Source organism: Heptranchias perlo, chromosome 2 (assembly GCF_035084215.1).
Source record: "Heptranchias perlo isolate sHepPer1 chromosome 2, sHepPer1.hap1, whole genome shotgun sequence".
Classification (NCBI taxonomy): Eukaryota; Metazoa; Chordata; class Chondrichthyes; order Hexanchiformes; family Hexanchidae; genus Heptranchias; species Heptranchias perlo.
In genome coordinates this window covers 168,845,834-168,867,058 of record NC_090326.1, presented here as the reverse complement: position 1 = coordinate 168,867,058, position 21,225 = coordinate 168,845,834, and the positions used below count along the sequence as shown (strand labels likewise).

The 21,225-nt window shown below is 48.7% G+C and overlaps 1 protein-coding gene across 2 annotated transcripts in view; it reads left to right on the top strand.

Annotated features, from left to right (window-relative positions):
• Nucleotides 1-20,846, top strand: part of zftraf1 (zinc finger TRAF-type containing 1) — a 151,096-nt gene extending 130,250 nt beyond the window's left edge. The window contains exons 3-5 of one of the 2 annotated variants that reach the window (XM_067969009.1): nucleotides 5,979-6,190; nucleotides 13,651-13,686; nucleotides 20,448-20,846. In XM_067969009.1, the coding sequence (XP_067825110.1) occupies nucleotides 5,979-6,190; nucleotides 13,651-13,686; nucleotides 20,448-20,839 (640 nt within the window). In that variant the 3' untranslated portion in view covers nucleotides 20,840-20,846. The remainder of the gene's footprint in view (nucleotides 1-5,978; nucleotides 6,191-13,650; nucleotides 13,687-20,447) is intronic. The other variant, XM_067969020.1, reaches the window with a different exon arrangement.
• Nucleotides 20,847-21,225: the final 379 nt, after the last annotated feature.

Below are 21,225 nucleotides of genomic sequence, written 5' to 3'. Positions count from 1 at the left end.
ATTTGTGTAATTTCTCCTCGTAATTTAACCCTTGGAGTCCAGGTATCATTCTAGTAAACCTACGCTGTACTCCCTTCAAGGCCAATATATCCTTCCCAAGGTGTGGTGCCCAGAAGTGAACACAGTACTCCAGGTGTGGTCGAACTAGGGTTGTAGCATAACTTCTACCCCCTTGTATCCTAGTCCTCTAGATATAAAGGCCAGCATTCCATTAGCCTTTTTGATTCTTTTCTGTACCTGTCCATGACATTTTAATGATCTATGTACACGGACCCCTAAGCCTCTTTGGACCGTCACTGTTTTGAGCTTTCCACCATTTAGAAAGTACTCTGTTCTATCCTTTTTAGGTCCAAAGTGGATGACCTCACACTTGCCTACATTGAAATCCATTTGCTACAGTTTTGCCCATTCACTTAATCTATTAATATCTCTCTGTAATTTTATGCTTCCGTCTACACTGCTTACAATGCTGCCTATCTTTGTATCATCGGCAAACTTGTATATGTGGCTCTCTATCCCGTCATCATAAGTCGTTAATAAATACAGCGAATAGTTGAACACAGATCCCCGTGGGACACCACTGGTCACAACCTGCCAATTTGAGTACCTGCCCATTATCCCTACTCCCTGTCTCCTGCCGCTCTGCCAATTTCCTAATCAGATCAATAATTTACCCTCAATTCCATGAGCTTCAACTTTAGCTAACAGTCTCTTATGAGAAACTTTATCAAATGCCTTCTGGAAGTCCATATAAACAACATCCATAGACATTCCCCTATTCACTACTTTAGTCACCTATTCAGGTCGTGCCTGATGAAATCAGGTTCATCAGGCACGACCTACCCTTTACAAATCCATACTGGCTCTCTCTGATCAGCTGAAAATTTTCAAGATGTTCAGTCACTCTATCCTTAATTATAGACTCTAGTAATTTCCCGACAACAGAGGTTAGGCTAACTGGTTTCCCTCTCCCACCTTTCTTAAATAGCGGAGTGACATCTGCAAATTTCCAATCTAAAGGAACGATTCCTGAATCGAGAGAACTTTAGAAATTATAGTTAGGGCTTCTTCAATGTTCTCACCTACTTCCTTTAAAACCCTGGGATGGAAACCATCTGGTCCTGGGGATTAAAGGGACAGTGGCTGCGTGAATACAGAATTAGCTAGGGGACAGAAAGCAGAGAGTAGTGGTGAACGGTTGTTTTTCAGACTGGAGGGAAGTATACAGTGGTGTTCCCCAGGGGTCAGTATTAGGACCACTGCTCTTTTTGATACATATTAATGACCTGGACTTGGGTAAAGAGGATATAATTTCAAAGTTTGCAGATGACATGAAACTCGGAAATGTAGTAAACAATGTGGAGGACAGTAACAGACTTCAGGAGGACACAGACTGGTGAAATGGGCAGACACACGGCAGATGACATTTAAAGCAGAGAAGTGTGAAGTGATGCATTTTGGTAGGAAAAATGAGGAGAGGCAATATAAACTAAATGGTACAATTTTAAAAGGGGTGCAGGAACAGAGAGACCTGGGGGTGTATGTACACAAATATTTGAAAATGGCAGGACAAGTTAAGAAGGCTGTTAAAAAAGCATATTGGATCCTGGGCTTTATTAATAGAGGCATAGGGTACAAAAGCAAGGAAGTTATGCTAAACCTTTATAAAACACTGGTTAGACCTCAGCTAGAGTATTGTGTTCAATTCTGGGCACCACACATTAGGAAGGATGTCAAGGCCTTGGAGAGGGTGCAGAGGAGATTTGCTAGAATGATACCAGGGATTAGGGACTTCAGTCATGGGGATAGACTGGAGAAGCTGGGGTTGTTCTCCTTGGAACAGAGAAGGTTGCGAGGAGATTTGATAGAGGTATTCAAAATCATGATGGGTTTAGACAGAGTAGAGAGAGAGAAACTGTTCCCATTGGCGGAAGGGTCAAGAATCAGAAGACTTGGATTTAAGGTGATTGGCAAAAGAACCAAAGGTGACATGAGGAAAAACTTTTTTACACAGCGAGTGGTTAGGATCTGGAATGCACTGCCCGAGGGGGTGGTGGAGGCAGATTCAATCGTGGCTTTCAAAAGGGAACTGGATAAGTACTTGAAAGGAAAACATTTGCAAGCCTACGGGGATAGGGCGGGGAGTGGGACTAGCTGGATTGCTCTTGCATAGAGCCGCACGAACTCGATGGGCCGAATGATCTCTCCGCGCTGTAACCTTTCTATGATTCTATGTTCTCCTTAGAACAGAGAAGGTTAAGGGGAGATTTGACAGAGGTGTTCAAAATCATGAACAGTTTTGATAAAGTAAATAAGGAGAAACTGTTTCCAGTGGCAGAAGGGTCAGTAACCAGAGGACACGGATTTAAGGTGATTGGCAAAAGAGCCAGAGGCGACATGAGGAAACGTTTTTTTACGCAGTGAGTTGTTATGTTCTGGAATGCACTGCCTGAAAGGGAGGTGGAAGCAGATTCATAGTAACTTTCAGAAAGGGAATTGTGTAAATACATTAAGGGAAAAAATTTACAGGGCTATGGAGAAAGATCAGGGGAATGGGACTAATTCGTTAGCTCTTTCAAAGAGCCAGCACAGGCATGATGGGCCGAATGGCCTCCTCCTGTGCTATACCTACTATGATACAAGTTAGTCTGTGTTTGGTGGAGTTGATTGAGGAAGGATTGTTAAGTATGTTATCTAATCTCAGCTGTGATTGTATAAAATTAACGAGCCCCAAACAACACCCGAGCTGAGACTTTTTAAAATCTATTTGGTTAGAGCTACTGGGTGTATTCTGAAGGCCACCAACTAGTGGGGAGGAGGTAGAGGAGCAAATTTGCAGGGAAATTACAGAGAGCTGCAAAAGCCATAGAATAGTGGTAATGGGGAACTTCAACTATTCTAATATAGACTGGGATAGTAATAATATAAGGGGCAAAGAGCGGAGGAATTTTTGATGTGTTCAGGAGAACTTTCTTGATCAGTACGTTTCTGGCCCAACGAGGAAGGAGGCATTGCTGGATTTGAATGAGGCTGGCCAAGTGGAGCAGTGTCAGTGGGGAAACATTTAGGGAACAGCGATCATAGTATGGTAAGGCTTAGACTAGCTATGGAAAAGGACTCTGACCACTCTAAAGTAAAAATACTCAATTGGAGGAGGGCCAATTTCAGTGGGATGAGAACAGTTCTGGCCCGGGTAAATTGGAATCATAGATTGGCAGGAAAAACTGTAATTGAACAGTGGGCAGAGAGGTACATTCCCACGAGGGAGAAAGGTAGATCAACTGAAGCCAGAGCTCCCTGGATGACAAAAGAGATAGAGAGTAAGATGAAGCAGAAAAAAGGGGCGTATGACAGATATCAGGTTAATAACACAAGTGAGAACCAGGCTGAATATAGAAAATTCAGAGGGGAAGTGAAAAAGAAATATGAGGGGCAAAGAGAGAGTATGAGAATAGACTGGCAGCCAACATAAAAGGGAATCCAAATGTCTTCTACAGGCACGTTAACAGTAAACAGGTAGTAAGAGGAGGGGTGGGGCCGATCAGGGACCAAAAAGGAGATCTACTCATGGAGGCCGAGGGCATGACTGAGGTACTAAATGAGTTCTTTGCATCTGTCTTTACTAAGGAAGAAGATGCTGCCAGAGTCTCAGTAAAGGAAGATGTAGTTGAGATACTGGATGGGCTAAAAATTGATAAAGAGGAGGTACTAGAAAGGCTAGCTGTATTTAAAATAGAAAAGTCACCCTGTCCTAGGTTGCTGAGGGAAGTAAGGGTGGAAATTGTGGAGGTACTGGCCATAATCTTCCAAACATCCTTAGATACGGGGGTGGTGCCAGAGGACTGGAGAATTGCAAATGTTACACCCTTGTTCAAAAAAGAGTGTAAGGATAAACCCAGCAACTACAGGCCAGGCAGTTTAACCTCGGTGGTGGGGAAACTTTTAGAAACGATAATCCAGGACAGAATTAGCAGTTACTAGGACAAGTGTGGATTGATTAGGGAAAGACAGCACGGATTTGTTAAAGGCAAATCATGTTTAACTGACTTGATAGAATTTTATGATGAGGTAACAGAGAGGGTAGATGAGGGCAATGCAGTTAATGTGTTGTATATGGACTTACAAAAGACATTTGATAAAGTGCCGCATAATAGGCTTGGCATCAAGATTGAAGCCCTTGGAATAAAGGGGGTAGTAGCAGCATGGATACAAAATTGGTTAAGTAACAGGAAACAGAGAGTAGTGGTGAATGGTTATTTTTAGGATTGGGGGGAGGTGTACAGTGGTGTTCCCCAGGGGTCAGTGCTGGGATCACTGCTTTTCTTGATATATATTAATGACTTGGACTTGGGTGTACAGGGCACAATTTCCAAATTTGCAGATGACACAAAACTTGGAAGGTAGTGAAAAGTGAGGAGGATAGTGACAGACTTCAAGAGGATATAGACAGGCTGGTGGAATGGGCGGACACGTGGCAGATGAAATTTAACGCAGAAAAATGTGAAGTTTTACATTTCGGTAGGAAGAATGAGGAGAGGCAATATAAACTAGAGGGCACAACTCTAAAAGGGGTAAAGGAACAGAGAGATCTGGGGGTATATGTGTTCAAATCGTTGAAAGTGACAGGGCAGGTTGAGAAAGCGGTTAAAAAAGCATAGGGGATCCTGGGCTTTATAAACAGAGGCATAGAGTACAAATGCAAGGAAGTCATGATGAACCTTTATAAAACACTGGTTCGACCACAACTGGAGTACTGTGTCCAGTTCTGGGCACCGCACTTTATGAAAGATGCGAAGGCCTTAGAGAGGGTGCAGAAGAGATTTACTGGAATGATTCCAGGGATGAGGGACTTTAGTTACGTGGATAGACTGGAGAAGCTGGGGTTGTTCTCCTTGGAGCAGAGATGGTTGAGAGAAGATTTGATAGAGGTATTCAAAATCATGAAGGGTCTAGACAGAATAGATAGAGAGAAACTGTTCCCATTGGTGGAAGAGTCAAGAACCAGAGGACATAGATTTAAGGTGATTGGCAAAAGAACCAAAGGTGACATGAGGAAAAACCTTTTTACACAGCGAGTGGTTAGGATCTGGAATGTACTGCCCGAGGGGGTGGTGGAGGCAGATTCAATCATGGCCTTCAAAAGGGAACTGGATAAGTACTTGAATGGAAAAAATTTGCAGGGCTACGGGGAAAGGGTGGGGGAGTGGGACTTGCTGGATTGCTCTTGCACTGAGCCGGCACGGACTCGTTGGGCCAAATGGCCTCCTTCCATGCTGTAACCATTCTATGATTTTTCACTTATTGAGTAGACATGTGGAATATACTACCATTAAATGCTGTATCCTTTAACAAGTACCTGAATAACTATATGGGTTAGGGTTAGGGTTAGGGCTGGGATTGTCCTGTCTACAGTGTAACTGCCTGGCTTTGAAAAGTATGGATTGGGACCCTGGAGTTTTTCTCAGGTTGTTTCAAAAATAATATGTAGGTGTCAGCTATGGCTCAGTGGGCAGCACCCTTGCCTCAGTCAGGAGGTTGTGGGTTCAAGCCCCACTCCAGAGAGTTGAACACATAATCCAGGCTGACACTCCCAATGCAGTACTGAGGAAGTGTTGCACTGTCGGAGATACTGCCTATCAGATGAGGCGTTAAACCAAGGCCCTGTCAGCCGTCTCAGGTGGACGTAAAATATCCTGTAGCGCTATTTCGAAGAATAGCAGGGGAGTTCTCCCTCAACCAACATCACTAGAACAGATTATCTGGTTGTTATCACATTGCTATTTGTGGGATCTTGCTGTGTGCAAATTGGCTGTCCTACATTACAACAGTGACTACATTTGAAAAAAGTACTTCATTGGCTGTAAATCGCTTTGGGAAATCCTGAGGCAGTGTATAATGCAGGTTGTTTTTGTTTGAGAAAGTGTAAGCACTGGGATGCCATCTAATTATTTCCTGTGTTGTTTGTTCCCCTGTGTCAGGGTGACGCAGTGTAAATACAAGCGGATCGGATGCCCGTGGCAGGGACCGTTCCACGAGCTGACCACTCACGAGGGGGAATGCGGCCACCCGACCAAGACCGGCAACGAGCTGATGGAAATCCTTGACGAAATGGACCAAAACCACAAGAAAGAGATGCAGCTCTACAATAGCATTTTCAACCTACTTAGCTTCGAGAAAATTGGGTACACAGGTAAGTGCGGCTTGTGCTTTCATTATATACACCGGCCTCATAATTCTGCGTGAGAAAGGTGCAAAAACACCTTCCCCGAAAGTGAGTAGCTGAACTGTACGGCCCAGGATGGTCCCGGGTTCGTCCAATCCCTGCTCTTCTGCTGATAGCCAGACGATTCTCAGTGGGGCCGCACTAGGGTTTGCTGCAATTGGCCCCAGCTCCCCTTAGTACAGCGTAGGCAAATCAGCTAGGGATCCCATTCCCTGATCACAATCCTCCCCCCCCCCCCCATATTGGAAAGTGCAAACGGTCGGGCTCGGCTGCGATGCCCCTGTTGCTCAATAACCTGCCAGTCACCACGGCCTGGGCTTACTCGCATGACCATTGACCGCTAAGGGCGAGCTGGCGGAAGTTCGCTGGTGCCCGCCGGACCTCAAAGGAGGAAGAGGAGGAAAAAAACTGTTCATGCTGTACTCCTGGCACAGAGCCTCGCACGACAGGAGAGCAAGTCTGCAACACAGTGTCATGACATCACGTCTGGCCCACACTCCTGTTTAACGGGGCTTTCTATGGGGAGCGTAGGATCGCTGAATGTGTGTTATTCCCTGTGGCACCTGATTTTAAAACCTGGTAATGTTATTCTGCAACTGTATAATAATAGGCGGTAAGAATGTTCCATTCTCGAAATCGCTGCACTGACATAACCCAGTTGTTGATATCACACTGCAGCCTGCAGTCCAGTTATGTCCTTTCAGTACCTCTAAACACCGGGCAGGAGCAAGTGGTAAATCCATTAAACTGGGAGCTGTTATAGAATCATAGAAAATTTACGGCACAGAAGGAGGCCATTCGGCCCATCCTGTCCGCACCAAATGTAATTCACTCCTGGGGTCTGGTGACTGGGTGTCGATGATGGACCCTTTGGTTATTATAAAATGGGTTATTCCTACAAGGGTTTTATTTAGGCAGTTACGACTTCTTAAAAATAAAACCTACGTAAAATGTTTGCACCAGGAGTAATGCTGCCAGTATAAACATAGTAGGAGCAAGTGTCAACGACAACAACTTGCATTTTTAGAGCGATTATCAAATAAAATTTGACACTGAGCTGCATAAAGAGACATTAGGACAAGCTTGGTCAAAGAGGTAGGTTTTAAGGAGCATCTTAAAGGAGGAGAGAGAGGGGGAGAGGTTTAGGGAGGGAATTACAGAACTTAGGGCCCAGGCAGCTGAAGGCACGGCCGCAAGTGGTGGAGTGATGAAAATCGGGGATGCGCACGAGTTGGAGGAGGGCAGAGATCTCGGGGGGTTGTAGGGCTGGAGGAGATTACAGAGATAGGGAGAGGGCGAGGCCATGGAGAGATTTGAAAACAAGGATGAGAATTTTAAAATCGAGGTGGTCCCAGACCAGGAGCCAATGTAGGTCAGTGAGCACAGGGGGTGATGGGTGAACGGGACTTGGTGTGAGTTAGGATACGGGGCAGCAGAGTTTTGGATGAGCTCAAGTTTACGGAGGGTGGAAGATGGGAGGCCGGCCAGGAGAACAGATCACTCTCCCCCCCCAGTAACCTGTTTATGCAAATCACTGCCCTTTTTCTTCTGTATTATGGGTTGATGGGGCCTGTTGTAAGGACCAGTTACTACCGTCCCCCTGCATCCCTGTGTTGACGCAGTACACGAGACTGATAGCAGCTGCAATGGTCCCTTTGCATTGAATTGTTAGGAAATCGCAACTTAAAGGATCATTTTGCAAGGCACTTGGCAGGGAAGCCACGCTAGCAATGAGCACTACTGGGTAAATCAGAACCATGCCATTGCACCGTTATCTCCCCTGCCGAGTTAGGTGGAGAAACATTTTTACACAAAGGGGAGTGAGGCAGTGGAATTAGTGATTGAAGCAGAGTCCGTGTCAGTGTTTAAAAATAGGTCCGATAGGTGATTGAAGGAAAGAGGGGATAAAGGTAAACAGGAACAGGGCAGGCACATGGGATTAGGACCACTGCTCGTGCGAATGAACACCAGCACGGACTGGTTGGGCTGAATGGCCTGTTTCCACGTTGTAATTTCTATAATATGCGGAGGAGAATTTCATTTAAAGAACAAGGACTACTGCACTGTTAGAAAGTGTTTAGCTTTTTCATAATGCCTGCATTGTCCCTGAAATTTGGCCACAGTCGTATTTGCGAGAAATATGATCTTTAAAGGGATTCGATAGGGTAGATATAGAGAAACTATTTCTTCTGGTGAGGAAATCCACAACGAGAGGGCACGATTTTGAAATTACAGCTAGGCTGTTCAGGAGTGAAATCAGGAGGCACTTTTTCACACAAAGGGGAGTGGAAATCTGGGACTCTCTCCCCCAAAAAGGCTGTGGAGGCTGGGGGTCAATTGGAGCTTTCAAGACAGAGATCGATAGATTTTTTTTGGGAAAGGGTATCAAAGGATATGGAGCAAAGGCGAGTAAATGGAGTTAAGTGGCAGAACAGGCTTGAGGGGCTGAATGGCCTCTTCCTGTTCACACATCCCTACGATACGGAAGAGTTTGTTAGGGACGGATAGTTGGGTGTGCATTAACAACTAGCTCAGCACAGAGACATCTCTGAGCAGTTTAAGAGCAGTGGATAAGAATTAGATACCAAGTTGGGGAGGGAAAGGGGAAAAAAAAGGGGTTGGGAGGGGGGCAAAAAGCACAGAGGCGATGGGGGAGGGGACATAGTGGCTGAAGGAACAGCCAACTGATGGTGGAGGGGAGGGAGCAGAGAACAAGGAGTATCGGAGGAGTAGGAGCAGAAGGTCCACGCAGGGACAGACCACTGGGAGAGGCCGTGGAAGGATTCTCTGGTGATCTTAGTTCCCTAGGGTACAAGGAGCTAGTGTGGCTTTGGCACGGACAGGGGTGCTGGGGGCTGCAGGCCCTTGGTGCAGGTGAGCGATCGGGAGGCAGTGCCTTTGGGGCGAATTGTTAGAGGGCAGGCGAGAGAATTGACTGCGACTCAATGGTAGGAAAGCAAGTGAGAGAGGGAATGAAGGAATGGTGGGAGAAAAGATGAGTGAAAGACGGCAGCAAGTGTCGGGACTCGGCGGGAGCGCCAAGAAAAATGATGCACGGTGGGAGAGAAGGAAAGGAGGGAGAGACAGGTGCCTGCAGGAGCTGGCTGGGATAGGGAGTGGGGAAATCAGGAGAGAGCTGTGAGTGGGAGAATGTGAGGGGGAAAGGGGGAGCGAGTGAGGACAAGGAAGCCAGAAGATGAGGGCACGGGACGGGTAGAGGGAATCCAGAGAACAAAGGGGACGTGCTTGTTTAATTTTATGACTTTTTTAATGAAAAAGAAGTATTTTCATTTAAATGAAAACCTTTCTCTTTTAGCTCTTTCTGCACCACTCACCGCTGTGTAAATGGGAAGGAGATCCCCTCTCCATCACTGCTGTGTGACCCGTCACAGGGGAATGTGCAGTGTAAAATGGCCCATCTAACCATTTCACCTCCCTCCCAGTAAGAGACACCTTGCCTCACTCAGCGTGTCTCAACAGGATGGTGGTGGGAGAATTCTGTAGCTGTGTAACCTAGAGCAGGGATGTCCAGCTATTGGAGCTGGGAACCTGATAACTACGGCAAGACCAGTGAGTGGGCCCCATGCGATTGCATAATGAAGAGAGTTCCAATCACAGGAAGCCACACCTCCTTTCCCCCACTCATCCTTCCCCAAAGCCTTTCCTCTTGTTCTTTCTCTTATCTTCCTACCTCTCCTCCCCCCTTTTCTCTCTGTGCTTTATCTCTCTCTCACTCATGTTCTCTCTTCCTCTCCCCCTCCCTTCCCCCCCTCCTTTGTTCCCTCTTTTTCTCTCCCTTCTCACCTGCATATCTCTGTGTCTCCTTTGCTTCTCTCTCCCCCTTTCAGGTCACAGTACATCTTTAGAAAGATCACATTATCTCGCAGGATATAACACCCACTGCAAATGACATTTCCTCTGTGAACACGGGGAGTGGGAGAGATCTGGTGCCGGGACCACTACAGCAGCACGGGGAGTGGGCGCAATCTGGAGCCACTAATGCAGCACGGGGAGTGGGAGAGATCTGGGGCCACTGAAGGAGCAGGGGGAGTGGGAGAGATCTGGGGCCACTGAAGGAGCACGGGGAGTGGGAGAGATCTGGGGCCCCTGTAGGAGCACGGGGAGTGGGAGAGATCTGGGGCCCCTGTAGGAGCACGGGGAGTGGGAGAGATCTGGGGCCCCTGTAGGAGCACGGGGAGTGGGAGAGATCTGGGGCCCCTGTAGGAGCACGGGGAGTGGGAGAGATCTGGGGCCCCTGTAGGAGCACGGGGAGTGGGAGAGATCTGGGGCCACTGAAGGAGCACGGGGAGTGGGAGAGATCTGGGGCCACTGAAGGAGCACGGGGAGTGGGAGAGATCTGGGGCCACTGAAGGAGCACGGGGAGTGGGAGAGATCTGGGGCCACTGAAGGAGCACGGGGAGTGGGAGAGATCTGGGGCCACTGAAGGAGCACGGGGAGTGGGAGAGATCTGGGGCCACTGAAGGAGCACGGGGAGTGGGAGAGATCTGGGGCCACTGAAGGAGCACGGGGAGTGGGAGAGATCTGGGGCCACTGAAGGAGCACGGGGAGTGGGAGAGATCTGGGGCCACTGTAGGAGCACGGGGAGTGGGAGAGATCTGGGGCCACTGAAGGAGCACGGGGAGTGGGAGAGATCTGGGGCCACTGTAGGAGCACGGGGAGTGGGAGAGATCTGGGGCCACTGAAGGAGCACGGGGAGTGGGAGAGATCTGGGGCCACTGAAGGAGCACGGGGAGTGGGAGAGATCTGGGGCCACTGTAGGAGCACGGGGAGTGGGAGAGATCTGGGGCCCCTGTAGGAGCACGGGGAGTGGGAGAGATCTGGGGCCACTGAAGGAGCACGGGGAGTGGGAGAGATCTGGGGCCACTGAAGGAGCACGGGGAGTGGGAGAGATCTGGGGCCACTGAAGGAGCACGGGGAGTGGGAGAGATCTGGGGCCACTGAAGGAGCACGGGGAGTGGGAGAGATCTGGGGCCACTGAAGGAGCACGGGGAGTGGGAGAGATCTGGGGCCACTGAAGGAGCACGGGGAGTGGGAGAGATCTGGGGCCACTGAAGGAGCACGGGGAGTGGGAGAGATCTGGGGCCCCTGTAGGAGCACGGGGAGTGGGAGAGATCTGGGGCCACTGAAGGAGCACGGGGAGTGGGAGAGATCTGGGGCCACTGAAGGAGCACGGGGAGTGGGAGAGATCTGGGGCCACTGTAGGAGCACGGGGAGTGGGAGAGATCTGGGGCCATTGTAGGAGCACGGGGAGTGGGAGAGATCTGGGGCCATTGTAGGAGCAGGGGGAGTGGGAGAGATCTGGGGCCATTGTATGAGCACGGGGAGTGGGAGAGATCTGGGGCCATTGTCGGAGCAGGGGGAGTGGGAGAGATCTGGGGCCATTGTAGGAGCACGGGGAGTGGGAGAGATCTGGGGCCACTGTAGGAGCAGGGGGAGTGGGAGAGATCTGGGGCCACTGTAGGAGCACGGGGAGTGGGAGAGATCTGGGGCCACTGTAGGAGCACGGGGAGTGGGAGAGATCTGGGGCCACTGAAGGAGCACGGGGAGTGGGAGAGATCTGGGGCCACTGAAGGAGCACGGGGAGTGGGAGAGATCTGGGGCCACTGAAGGAGCACGGGGAGTGGGAGAGATCTGGGGCCCCTGTAGGAGCACGGGGAGTGGGAGAGATCTGGGGCCCCTGTAGGAGCACGGGGAGTGGGAGAGATCTGGGGCCACTGAAGGAGCAGGGGGAGTGGGAGCGATCTGGGGCCACTGAAGGAGCAGGGGGAGTGGGAGCGATCTGGGGCCACTGAAGGAGCAGGGGGAGTGGGAGCGATCTGGGGCCACTACAGCAGCATGGGGAGTGGGAGAGAAGTTTGTACAGAAGCACAAAGAGAAAGAAGAAAGGGGCAGGAGCCACACAGGCCGAATCAAAGCACCTGGTCGGAGTTACAACCTTGGAACACCAGCACATCTGCACCACGCCTGCAAGGGTAGAAATATCTTTGGGCAAATTTCACTTCTATGCGCTTAACGCGCACCACATTCTGTGTTATAGGCGTTAACTCATTTCTCTCTGTTAAAACAGTGACAGAGACATTTCACTGGAACATGTCATGGGTGAACACACTATTATTTAAAGAGCCCAATTTGAAGGCATTTACCCACTCTAGGTTTTCCTGTCACCTCCTTTCCCCTGCCCCTGTTGCTTTGATCTTTCTGCTCACCAAGTCATGGGAGGGTGAGCGGAAGTAACAGGACAGGAAGCAAGTTGGAAAGCCTAGTGGGGGGGCTGAATAAAGGAACTCATCCCCTGATCGGCCAGCCTGCTGAGGAACCCCGATAGCAAATGAACGATGAGAGTAAGAAGATCAAAGAATCGGATGATGATCGAAATCATCTTCAAATTAAAAGCCTCAATTGCAGAAAAGGCAACCAAAAAGCAAGATCGCAAGGCGGTTTAGCAATCCACTGCATCACACAAACTGACTGCATTCTTTCTCGTGGTCTACACTGCTTCCTGTTTCATGTTTCATCTGCACACCTGCTGATCTCCTTGTCCAAATCATCGACACATATTAGCAGCAAAGACCAAATAACTAGCTAGAGACAGTGTTAACATTGCTGCAACAGCTTACCGTTTATATGGGGTCCCCACACGGGAAAGATCAGAGAATGAAATGGGCACCGAGCGGATGGGAGACGAATAGAGTTAAGGGGTTTGGGGGGGGAGCGGGGTGGGTGAGGGAGGTCTAAAAGTCTTTAGTGGGGATTTGAAGGCAGGCAGGGAGAGGGTCATGGGATGGAGTCCTAGAGAGCAGGGGCATGGGGGCACGAGGAGTAGACCAAGAGTGAAAGGTGGGAGCAGGGATACCGGGCAGAAGGAGATCACCAAGATAGAGCGAGGCATTTCGAGGATCTATAGCCAGCGAGGACCGTAGGACCCTCACAGCGGGCAGAAAGAGAAAGCTTTGAGCCCATCGCAACCTCCACCCCACCATTCAACAGACTCGACCCGACAGTAATACTCCTCCCTTTTAAATTAGCCATCGCAGCCAACCTGCTGTACAGATCCCACCCAGCATTGACCCATCCTCTGTGTCTACAGAGGAGATTGAGCATAACCGTGTGGGCAGGGCTGGAAATTGGAGAGGAAGGGCTGAATTCCTTGGAAGGGTGCATTTAAATAGTAAACAAATAACCGTGATCATTTGCGCGTACAAAGACGGAGAACGCTGGCGTTTGTAAAGCCCCCGCCCACCCTCCCCCTCCCCCCCCCCCCCCCCCCCAGCCTGAGCACACAGAGTTAACGGGTAAAGTTTTAATCCCACGCTGGGGAGCTTATTTACAGTTAAAATCGGCAGTATCTTCAAAATTAATGCCTTGTTTCCGCTCAAAATGTAATTGGTTGATCTTTACTCACACAGGAACCGATTTCTGCAGTCAGACATGTCACAAAAAAGGTAGGACAGCTACACCCGATTCCTGATGGTAAAAAGAACCGCAGCCCTTCTCACACTATCACCCAGATCTCCCCGGGGTGGCAGGGTAATCGGTCAGCCTCTTTCTGTCTTGTTATGACGTAGCAAACTGTACCAGTACTGTCCGATCCTGGGGAGGGAGTGAGTGTGGGCAACAGGGGGCGCATGTTCGGTGATATCATTTAACAGGCACCACTAGGGACAGCTCCGTCTCTGTCTCTGTCTCTCTCTTTCACTCTCTCTCTCTCTCTCTCTCTAACCCTTTCTCCCCCTTTGTGGATTACCCTGGGCGGGGACGGGGAGTCAGCAACAATGGCAATTCCAGGTATTGGGAATTCAGGTTAAGCGGAAAGGTTAAGGAAGCTCGTCTCGTTTCCTTCAGGAAGGAGGAGAGTTCGGGGTGACCTTAATTGAGGTTTTCAAGGTCACGATGGGAGTTGACAAGAATTGATACAGCAAAATCACTCCCCAGAGGTGAAGCGTTCAAATCCCAGGGGGTACAAATTAGATATTATTAACTACGGAGTAAGAAGGGAAGGCTCTTTCACCCAAAGAGTACTGGAGTTGTGGAATGGGTTCCCAGGGAAGGACATTGAGAGGGACAGTAGAGACAAGTGTTTCAGGAGAGAGAAGAAATTGGGGGATATGGTTAGAAGGTGGGTCAGTGAGTTGATTTCTGAAAAAGGGACAAGTTTCATAGAAACTTACAGCACAGGAGGAGGCCATTCGGCCCATCGTGCCTGTGCCGGCTCTTTGAAAGAGCTATCCAATTAGTCCTACTCCCCTCTGCTCTTGGCCCATAGCCCTGCAAATTTTTTCCCTTCAAGTATTTATCCAATTCCCTTTTGAAAGTTATTATTGAATCTGCTTCCACCGCCCTTTCAGGCAGCGCATTCCAGATCATAATAACTCGCTGCGTAAAGAAATGTTTCCTCATGTCGCCTCTGGTTCTTTTGCCAAGTACCTTAGATCTGTGTCCTCTGGTTTCCGACCCTTGTGCCACTGGAAACAATTTCTCCTTATTTACTTTATAAAAACCCTTCATGATTAAATCTCCCCTTAACCTTCTCTGCTGTAAGAAGAACAATCCCAGCTTCTCTAGTTTCTCCACGTGACTCAAGTCCCGCGTCCCTGGTACAATTCAGCCCTTCCTCTCCATGGTTCGTTGGGTCTATTGGCCTTTTCCTGTTTCTGAACACTCTGAAGTCCTTATCTCTGCAGCTTTCCTGTAATCCGTTTACTGGTGTAAGAGAGGAATTTTACTTCACACCAGAAATGATGATGCTTTGTTGGCGGAATAGAATTACGTGAATTACGGCACAGAAGGAGGCCACCATTCGGCCCATCGTGCCTGTGACTAGAGCCCGCCCTTCGACCACTGATCGCTTTCCCCGTGTACCTTTATACTCTTCCCTTTCAACACGTATCCACTTCCATATTAGGTGATGTTCACATGTCTGCCTCAGTAGAGAATTACAGTGGTAACATAAGCTTGTTATGCTAAACCGTTATAAATCACTGGTTAGGCCTCAGCTAGAGTATTGTGTCCAATTCTGGGCACCACACTTCAGGAAGGATGTCAAAGCCTTAGAGAGGGTGCAGAAGAGATTTACTAGAATGGTACCAGGGATGAGGGACTTCAATTACGTGGAGAGGCTGGGGTTTTTACCCTTAGAGCAGAGAAGTTTAAGGGAAGATTTAATAGAGACGTTCAAAATTATGAGAGGCTTTGATAGATTAAATAAGGAGAAACTGTTTCCATTGGCAGGAGGGCCGGTAACCGGGGGACACGGATTTAAAGTAATTGGCGAAAGAACCAGAGGGGAGATGAAAAGACATTCCTTTTTACGCAGCGAGTTGTTCTGATCTGGAATGCGCTGCCTGAAAGGGCGGTGGAAGCAGATTCATTAGTGACGTTCAAAAGGGAATTGGGTAAATACTTGAAAAGGGGGAATTTGCAGGGCTATGGGGAAAGAACAGGGGAGTGGGACTAATTGGAAAGCTCTTTCAAAGAGCCGGCACAGGCACGGCGGGCCGAATAGCCTCCTTCTGTGCTGTACAATTCTGTCTGAAATCAGAGGCGCTTCCACGTGACATCATTAAGCAACAAAAGTGCCTAAATCTCTCGGTTGCCCTGTGTGTAAAATTAAAACTAGAATCTGTAAAGGGCTAATCTGCAGATTGTCGTATCTTTGATTTAAAGCTTTCACAGAAAAATATGCGAAATCACAGAATTCAATCCCCGGGACACTTGTATAAAATCCCAGGATCCCGTGTATTGAGAATAAAAATGTAATTTGTTCAGTTGCCATGAAACAGTGGCCTTTCTCAATGTTCGATTGTCATCTCAGAATGAGCAAGCAGAGTTATCAAGGCCTGCGATGTAGAAGTATGTATTACCCCCTTGGTCTTTTAGACAATTTCTGGTTCCTTTTAGCGGCCCATAAGGAGAAATGCGTCACTTGTTATCCCTGCCTTCAGAGATTCGGCAAATTACAAATTCCTCCGCTGCTTTACACATGCTCCTTCAGTTTAAAATCCTCTTTTCGATCTGGAAGACATTTAAAGCATGTGGAGGTGCAACTCATACACTGAATTTTGCACTCACTAGATTTCCTTCTCTTTACTCAATTGAACATCAGACAATTAGGGAGCGCGCTGGCCACATTTAAAGTTTGTCCACTGACCCATTAAACTCAGGGACACCGGAGAAAGGGACAATCTTTTTCCCCACACGGTCGGTCAAGTGAATGTAGACATTTCTGTGTACAAAGCGGGCACCGGCAATTGTCAACTTACTTGATGGCCAAAGCAATCTGTGCCTTTGTTCTCAGTGTTGTCTTAGATAGTGTTTGTTAGAATATTTGTCAGTGCGGTAGTGTAGTGGGTATGTTAGTAATCTAGAGGCTGTAGGTTCAAATCCCAGCACGGCAGTTTGAGAATTTGAATTCAGTTTAAAAAGTCTGGAAATAAAAATCAGTAAAAGTAACTGTGATGACTCTCCCCCAAAAGGCTGTCAATGCTGGGGGTCACTCAAGACTGAGATCATTAGAATTTTGTTGGGTGAGGGTATCAAGGGATACGGAGCAAGGGCGGGTAAATAGAGTTGAGGTACAGATCAGCCATGATCTAATTGAATGGCGGAAAAGGCTCGAGGGGCTGAATGGCCTTTTCCGGTTCCTATTTCTACGCCCCTTAGTTTCGGCCTGTCCTGCCTCAGGCCTCCAGCCTGTGAACGGTACCGGGTGGCTAATTCCTGCCTCCACTCAGCGCTTCCTCCCCAGGGCACTGCCGAGATTGGGAACTCGCCACGTGAGAAAGGCACAAAAGCAAACCCGCGTTCCTCCATTTTAGTTGTGACGCATACCTGGGTCTCTGTGTCATGGTTGAAGAGAAGGTGGAGATTTTTGATTCGCTGTTGGCACAGGAAGGCAAGTTCAGGATACTGTGACCTTTGAACTGCGGTGAGCATATCATTTAATGGGGAGATTTTGGGATCACTTTTGTTCCTTCTGTTCCTTTCCTTCTTTTTCTGTTTCTCTCGTTCTTAAGTGGACAGGATCATGAAGGTCAAAGATCTTCCAAGACATTTTACCTTGATTATAAAATAAAGGTTGTGGGTGGTGATGACCCAAAGCAGCAGGGGCAGAGATGCAGTAAAGTGGAAAATGGTTAAATGAACAGGCGTCTCCCTCAGCTCCTTGTTAGCATTGCCCATGCTTCAAAATAACGGGTCAGAGACAAACTGGGAGCTGCGATTGTGTGTGGAATTCCGTCTTTAGTGACTTTGCCCAGTTCTACTTTCATTTCCTCGACACTGCCCCATCGTGTCACTGAAGAGGGAGATTTTTTGTGGGGGGAGGAGATCTTTCTCATTGTGTTCTCAAGATGTCGAACTCTTGCTGGGGTTGGGTTCACTGGGTTCCCACTGCCCATCATCCTGGCGTGAGCCTTGGTGCGGTGAGTGTCAGCCTGACCCACTACAGGGGTTGGGAAGGGCTGATCGCATCTACGCCCAACACCCAACGGGAGTCTAACCTGAGGCACCGAGGCTGAGATCAGTCAACGGAGAACGGACCCCTGATCTTCCTGGATCGGTGCTGCCCAGCTACTCACCAGATAAACTCGCTGTGAGGACAGAATTCTTCACAAAATATCCCTTCTGACGCTCCTTCTGTCCCAAAATGTAAATCCTCGTACACGACCAGCAGAATCGCAGGCCAATACGGGACAGTGCCTTCGGTGGGGTGGTGGGGGGGAGCAGTGGTATTGGAAGGGGAGAATATTCATCGAGAACCATACGGATATCCGGTGTGGAATGGGGGCGGTGGGTGAGTGGGGTGGCCGAGGGCTGTGGGGAGAGTAGGATAGTTCCTGAGCTGCTAGGACCATGGAAAGGCCAAACCAAGGGCTAGGATAAACAATATGGGACACTGTAGGTAACCAGGAGCTTTGGGATGGGGACAGATAGGAGAGCAAGCTGTACAGAGTCTGTCGATGGACTGAATGGCCGTTTCTCATTTTATGCTTCTTGTGCAATGAGTATGTTTGTCAGTGTAACAGTAACTAAAAAAACTATATTTTGAAAGGTTCTGTTTTGATACACAAAGTAATCGTAGGGTATTTTTTATGATCTAGCGCTCCATGTAAAGTCCCCCTCGCCCATTCTTTCTGGCTCTCTGCATCGCAGGATTGCTGCAGCCTCCTGCCAGGTCTCCCCTAGTGCTGGGCAGGAAAGGCGGACAGTAATCTGCCCTCCCGACATTCCCTCTCCTCCTCCTCCTCCTCCTCCACCATGCACTGCCCCACCCAAGAGGAGGGAGCGGAATCGCACCTTGCAAGACCATTTTTTCCCTCCATTTTCTGACCTCCTCTTTAAAAAGTGCTCAGGAATTGGCTCCCAGGGATCCTGCAGAGGCCCTCCCGCTCCAGTAGCGCACCCAAGTGCCCATTCTTAACGTGACAGCGAGTGCGAACAGGATATTCAACCATGGGGTGGGTGGGAGGGAGAGAGGCTCAGTTGCACACATGCACATTCCCCCGCCCTTTCTCCATTCGGTCCATCACTCCTGTGCCCTCTCTCTGAAAGAGCTCTCCACTTAGTCCTACTCCTTTACCCTTTCCCCATTTGACCCATCGCCCCTGTACCGACTCTCTGAAAAAGCTCTCCAGCTAGTTCCACTCCCCTTGTCCTTTCCCCATATCTTGTCAAATTTACCTTTTCCAAAATTTATCCACACTACCCTTTTAAAAGCGACAATGGATTCTGCTTCCCCCACTCTTTCTAGCCGGGCATTCCAGGTCCCAACAACCCTCTGCAGAAATAATGCCCCCTAATCTCTCCCTTTGTTCCTTTGGTGATGATCGTCAATGTACGCCCTCAGATCAGCTAACAAGGCACCGATCAGGACTGATACTTTGAATCTTCTCTCTCAGTATGCTCAGTGGGCAGTGGACTGACTAGAACCAGAGCAGTGGCTTTAAGTTATTTTGTATTATAAGGCATGCCGATGTGCTGTGATGAGACTGGCCCACACTGAGACACTTACTTGGCTGTGCTGTTACGAGGGGTTGCTGAGTGAAGGCCAGAGAGACACTGCTGGGCGACTCACATTGTCTGCCCTTCGAGCACCACAGACAAGCATCTGGGATCCATCTGGGAACCAGTCTGCCTGACCATTCAGACTGGCCAGAGACCAGCAAGGAAGAGCATAAGTTCTGTTCACACAGATAGAAATAATATCTTCACCCTCAATACTCAAACCTTTCCCCACAAAGTGCAGTGTTAGTTTAGATTTTTAAAAAACGGTTTAAACCCTGAATGAAATGTCCCACACACCTCCCTGTGTGAATTGGAAATGAGTTGAACCCTCACCTCACCCCAGTAATTTTCACTGAAGCTACAGTCTGACTCTCCATTACTAACCCGGAGCAAAAGCAGAGTACTGCGGATGCTGGAAATCTGAAATAAAAACAGAAAGTGCTGGAAACACTCAGCAAGTGAGAAGAGAGGAGAGAGAAACAGAGTTAACGATTCAGGTCGATGACCTTTCTTCACAACTGGGTCACCGACCTGAAACGTTAACTCGGTTTCTCTCTGCACAGATGCTGCCTCACCTGCTGAGTGTTTCCAGCATTTTCTGTTTTTATTCCATTACAAACCGACAGGCTCAGTCCTGCCATCCACAGGAACCTGCTGTTACTGCAGCCGTTCCCCAAACCTAGCACCATTTCCTTCCATGGGCTATTTTAATCTCTCTCTCTCTCTTTTGTTTTTTTCCCTCCTATTTCCCATGGTCTCCCAGTGCCACACAACCCCAGTGAGGGCAGGTCAGTGCCACCTTCTCTTGGCCTTTTACCACTGCCTACTAAGAGTGTGAGAGTGACCCAGAGCCCAGCTCCCTCCAGTTATCGTCCGCTGGTGTAAGACTAGGCTGTACTCGATCCCACTGCTGAGAATGAAAAATCAGTGAGCGATGGGGAGGAGAATCTTGGTTCCCCCCTCCCCCTCCTCCATTTTAATTCAGATCAATGTCCACATTAGTAAGTGGTTTCCTAATCCAGGTCCTGATGAATTGGATTAGAAACAGAATCAGTTTGGGTCAATAAGCTGAGCGTTCAGGCAGCCACGGTGGTAACTGCATGGAAATCTTGACCGGTCATTTTCTGATAGGTTAGGAGAGCGGCGGTCAGTGTTAGCGTTTAAATTCTGTGATTTGTTTTGTCCTTTTTGTCTTTTGCAGAAGTACAGTTCAGGCCCTATCGAACAGACGATTTCATCACCAGGCTGTACTACGAGACACCGAGGTTCACAGTGCTCAACCAGACCTGGGTCCTGAAGGCAAGGGTCAACGACTCCGAGCGCAATCCCAACCTGTCCTGCAAGCGCACCCTCTCATTCCAGCTCATCCTCAAGAGCAAGGTCAACTCCCCGATGGAGTGCTCCTTCCTCCTCCTCAAGGGCCCGTACGATGACGTCAAAATTAACCCCGTCATCTACCACTTCGCCTTCACCAACGAGAACAATGAGACAGATTACATGCCGCTGCCTATCAGAGACTCCGTCGAATGCAACAAACTGCTAGCGGCCAAAAACATTAATCTGAGGCTCTTTATATTTCAGATACAGAAGTAGGGGTAGGGCGGGGAGGGGGGATTGTGGGGGGGTTGGGTGGGTGGGGGGGGGTGGGAAAGACGTCAGAACGGAGTGAGCACCACTGAACCATAGTACCTCGAAAAAAGCCAGCCGACACCAGTCAATAGTTTAAACAAAAAACAAGCAGAAGAACTCTTCGAAAAGGAAAAAACAAACAGCAACAAAATCTAATAATCGCATGTGGTCGTAACTACCCGCAACTGTCACAATTGCTCAATTTGTTCAGAAGCCTCTCGTACACCGGTCGTAACAGGGAGGGGTTGGGGGAGGGGCGTGGGGGTGGGGGCGCGGGGGGAGAGAAAAGAAGAAGCGTCTGAATTCGGTAGCTGCTATTAGAACTATTTAAGCAGTGACAAGTGGTCAGT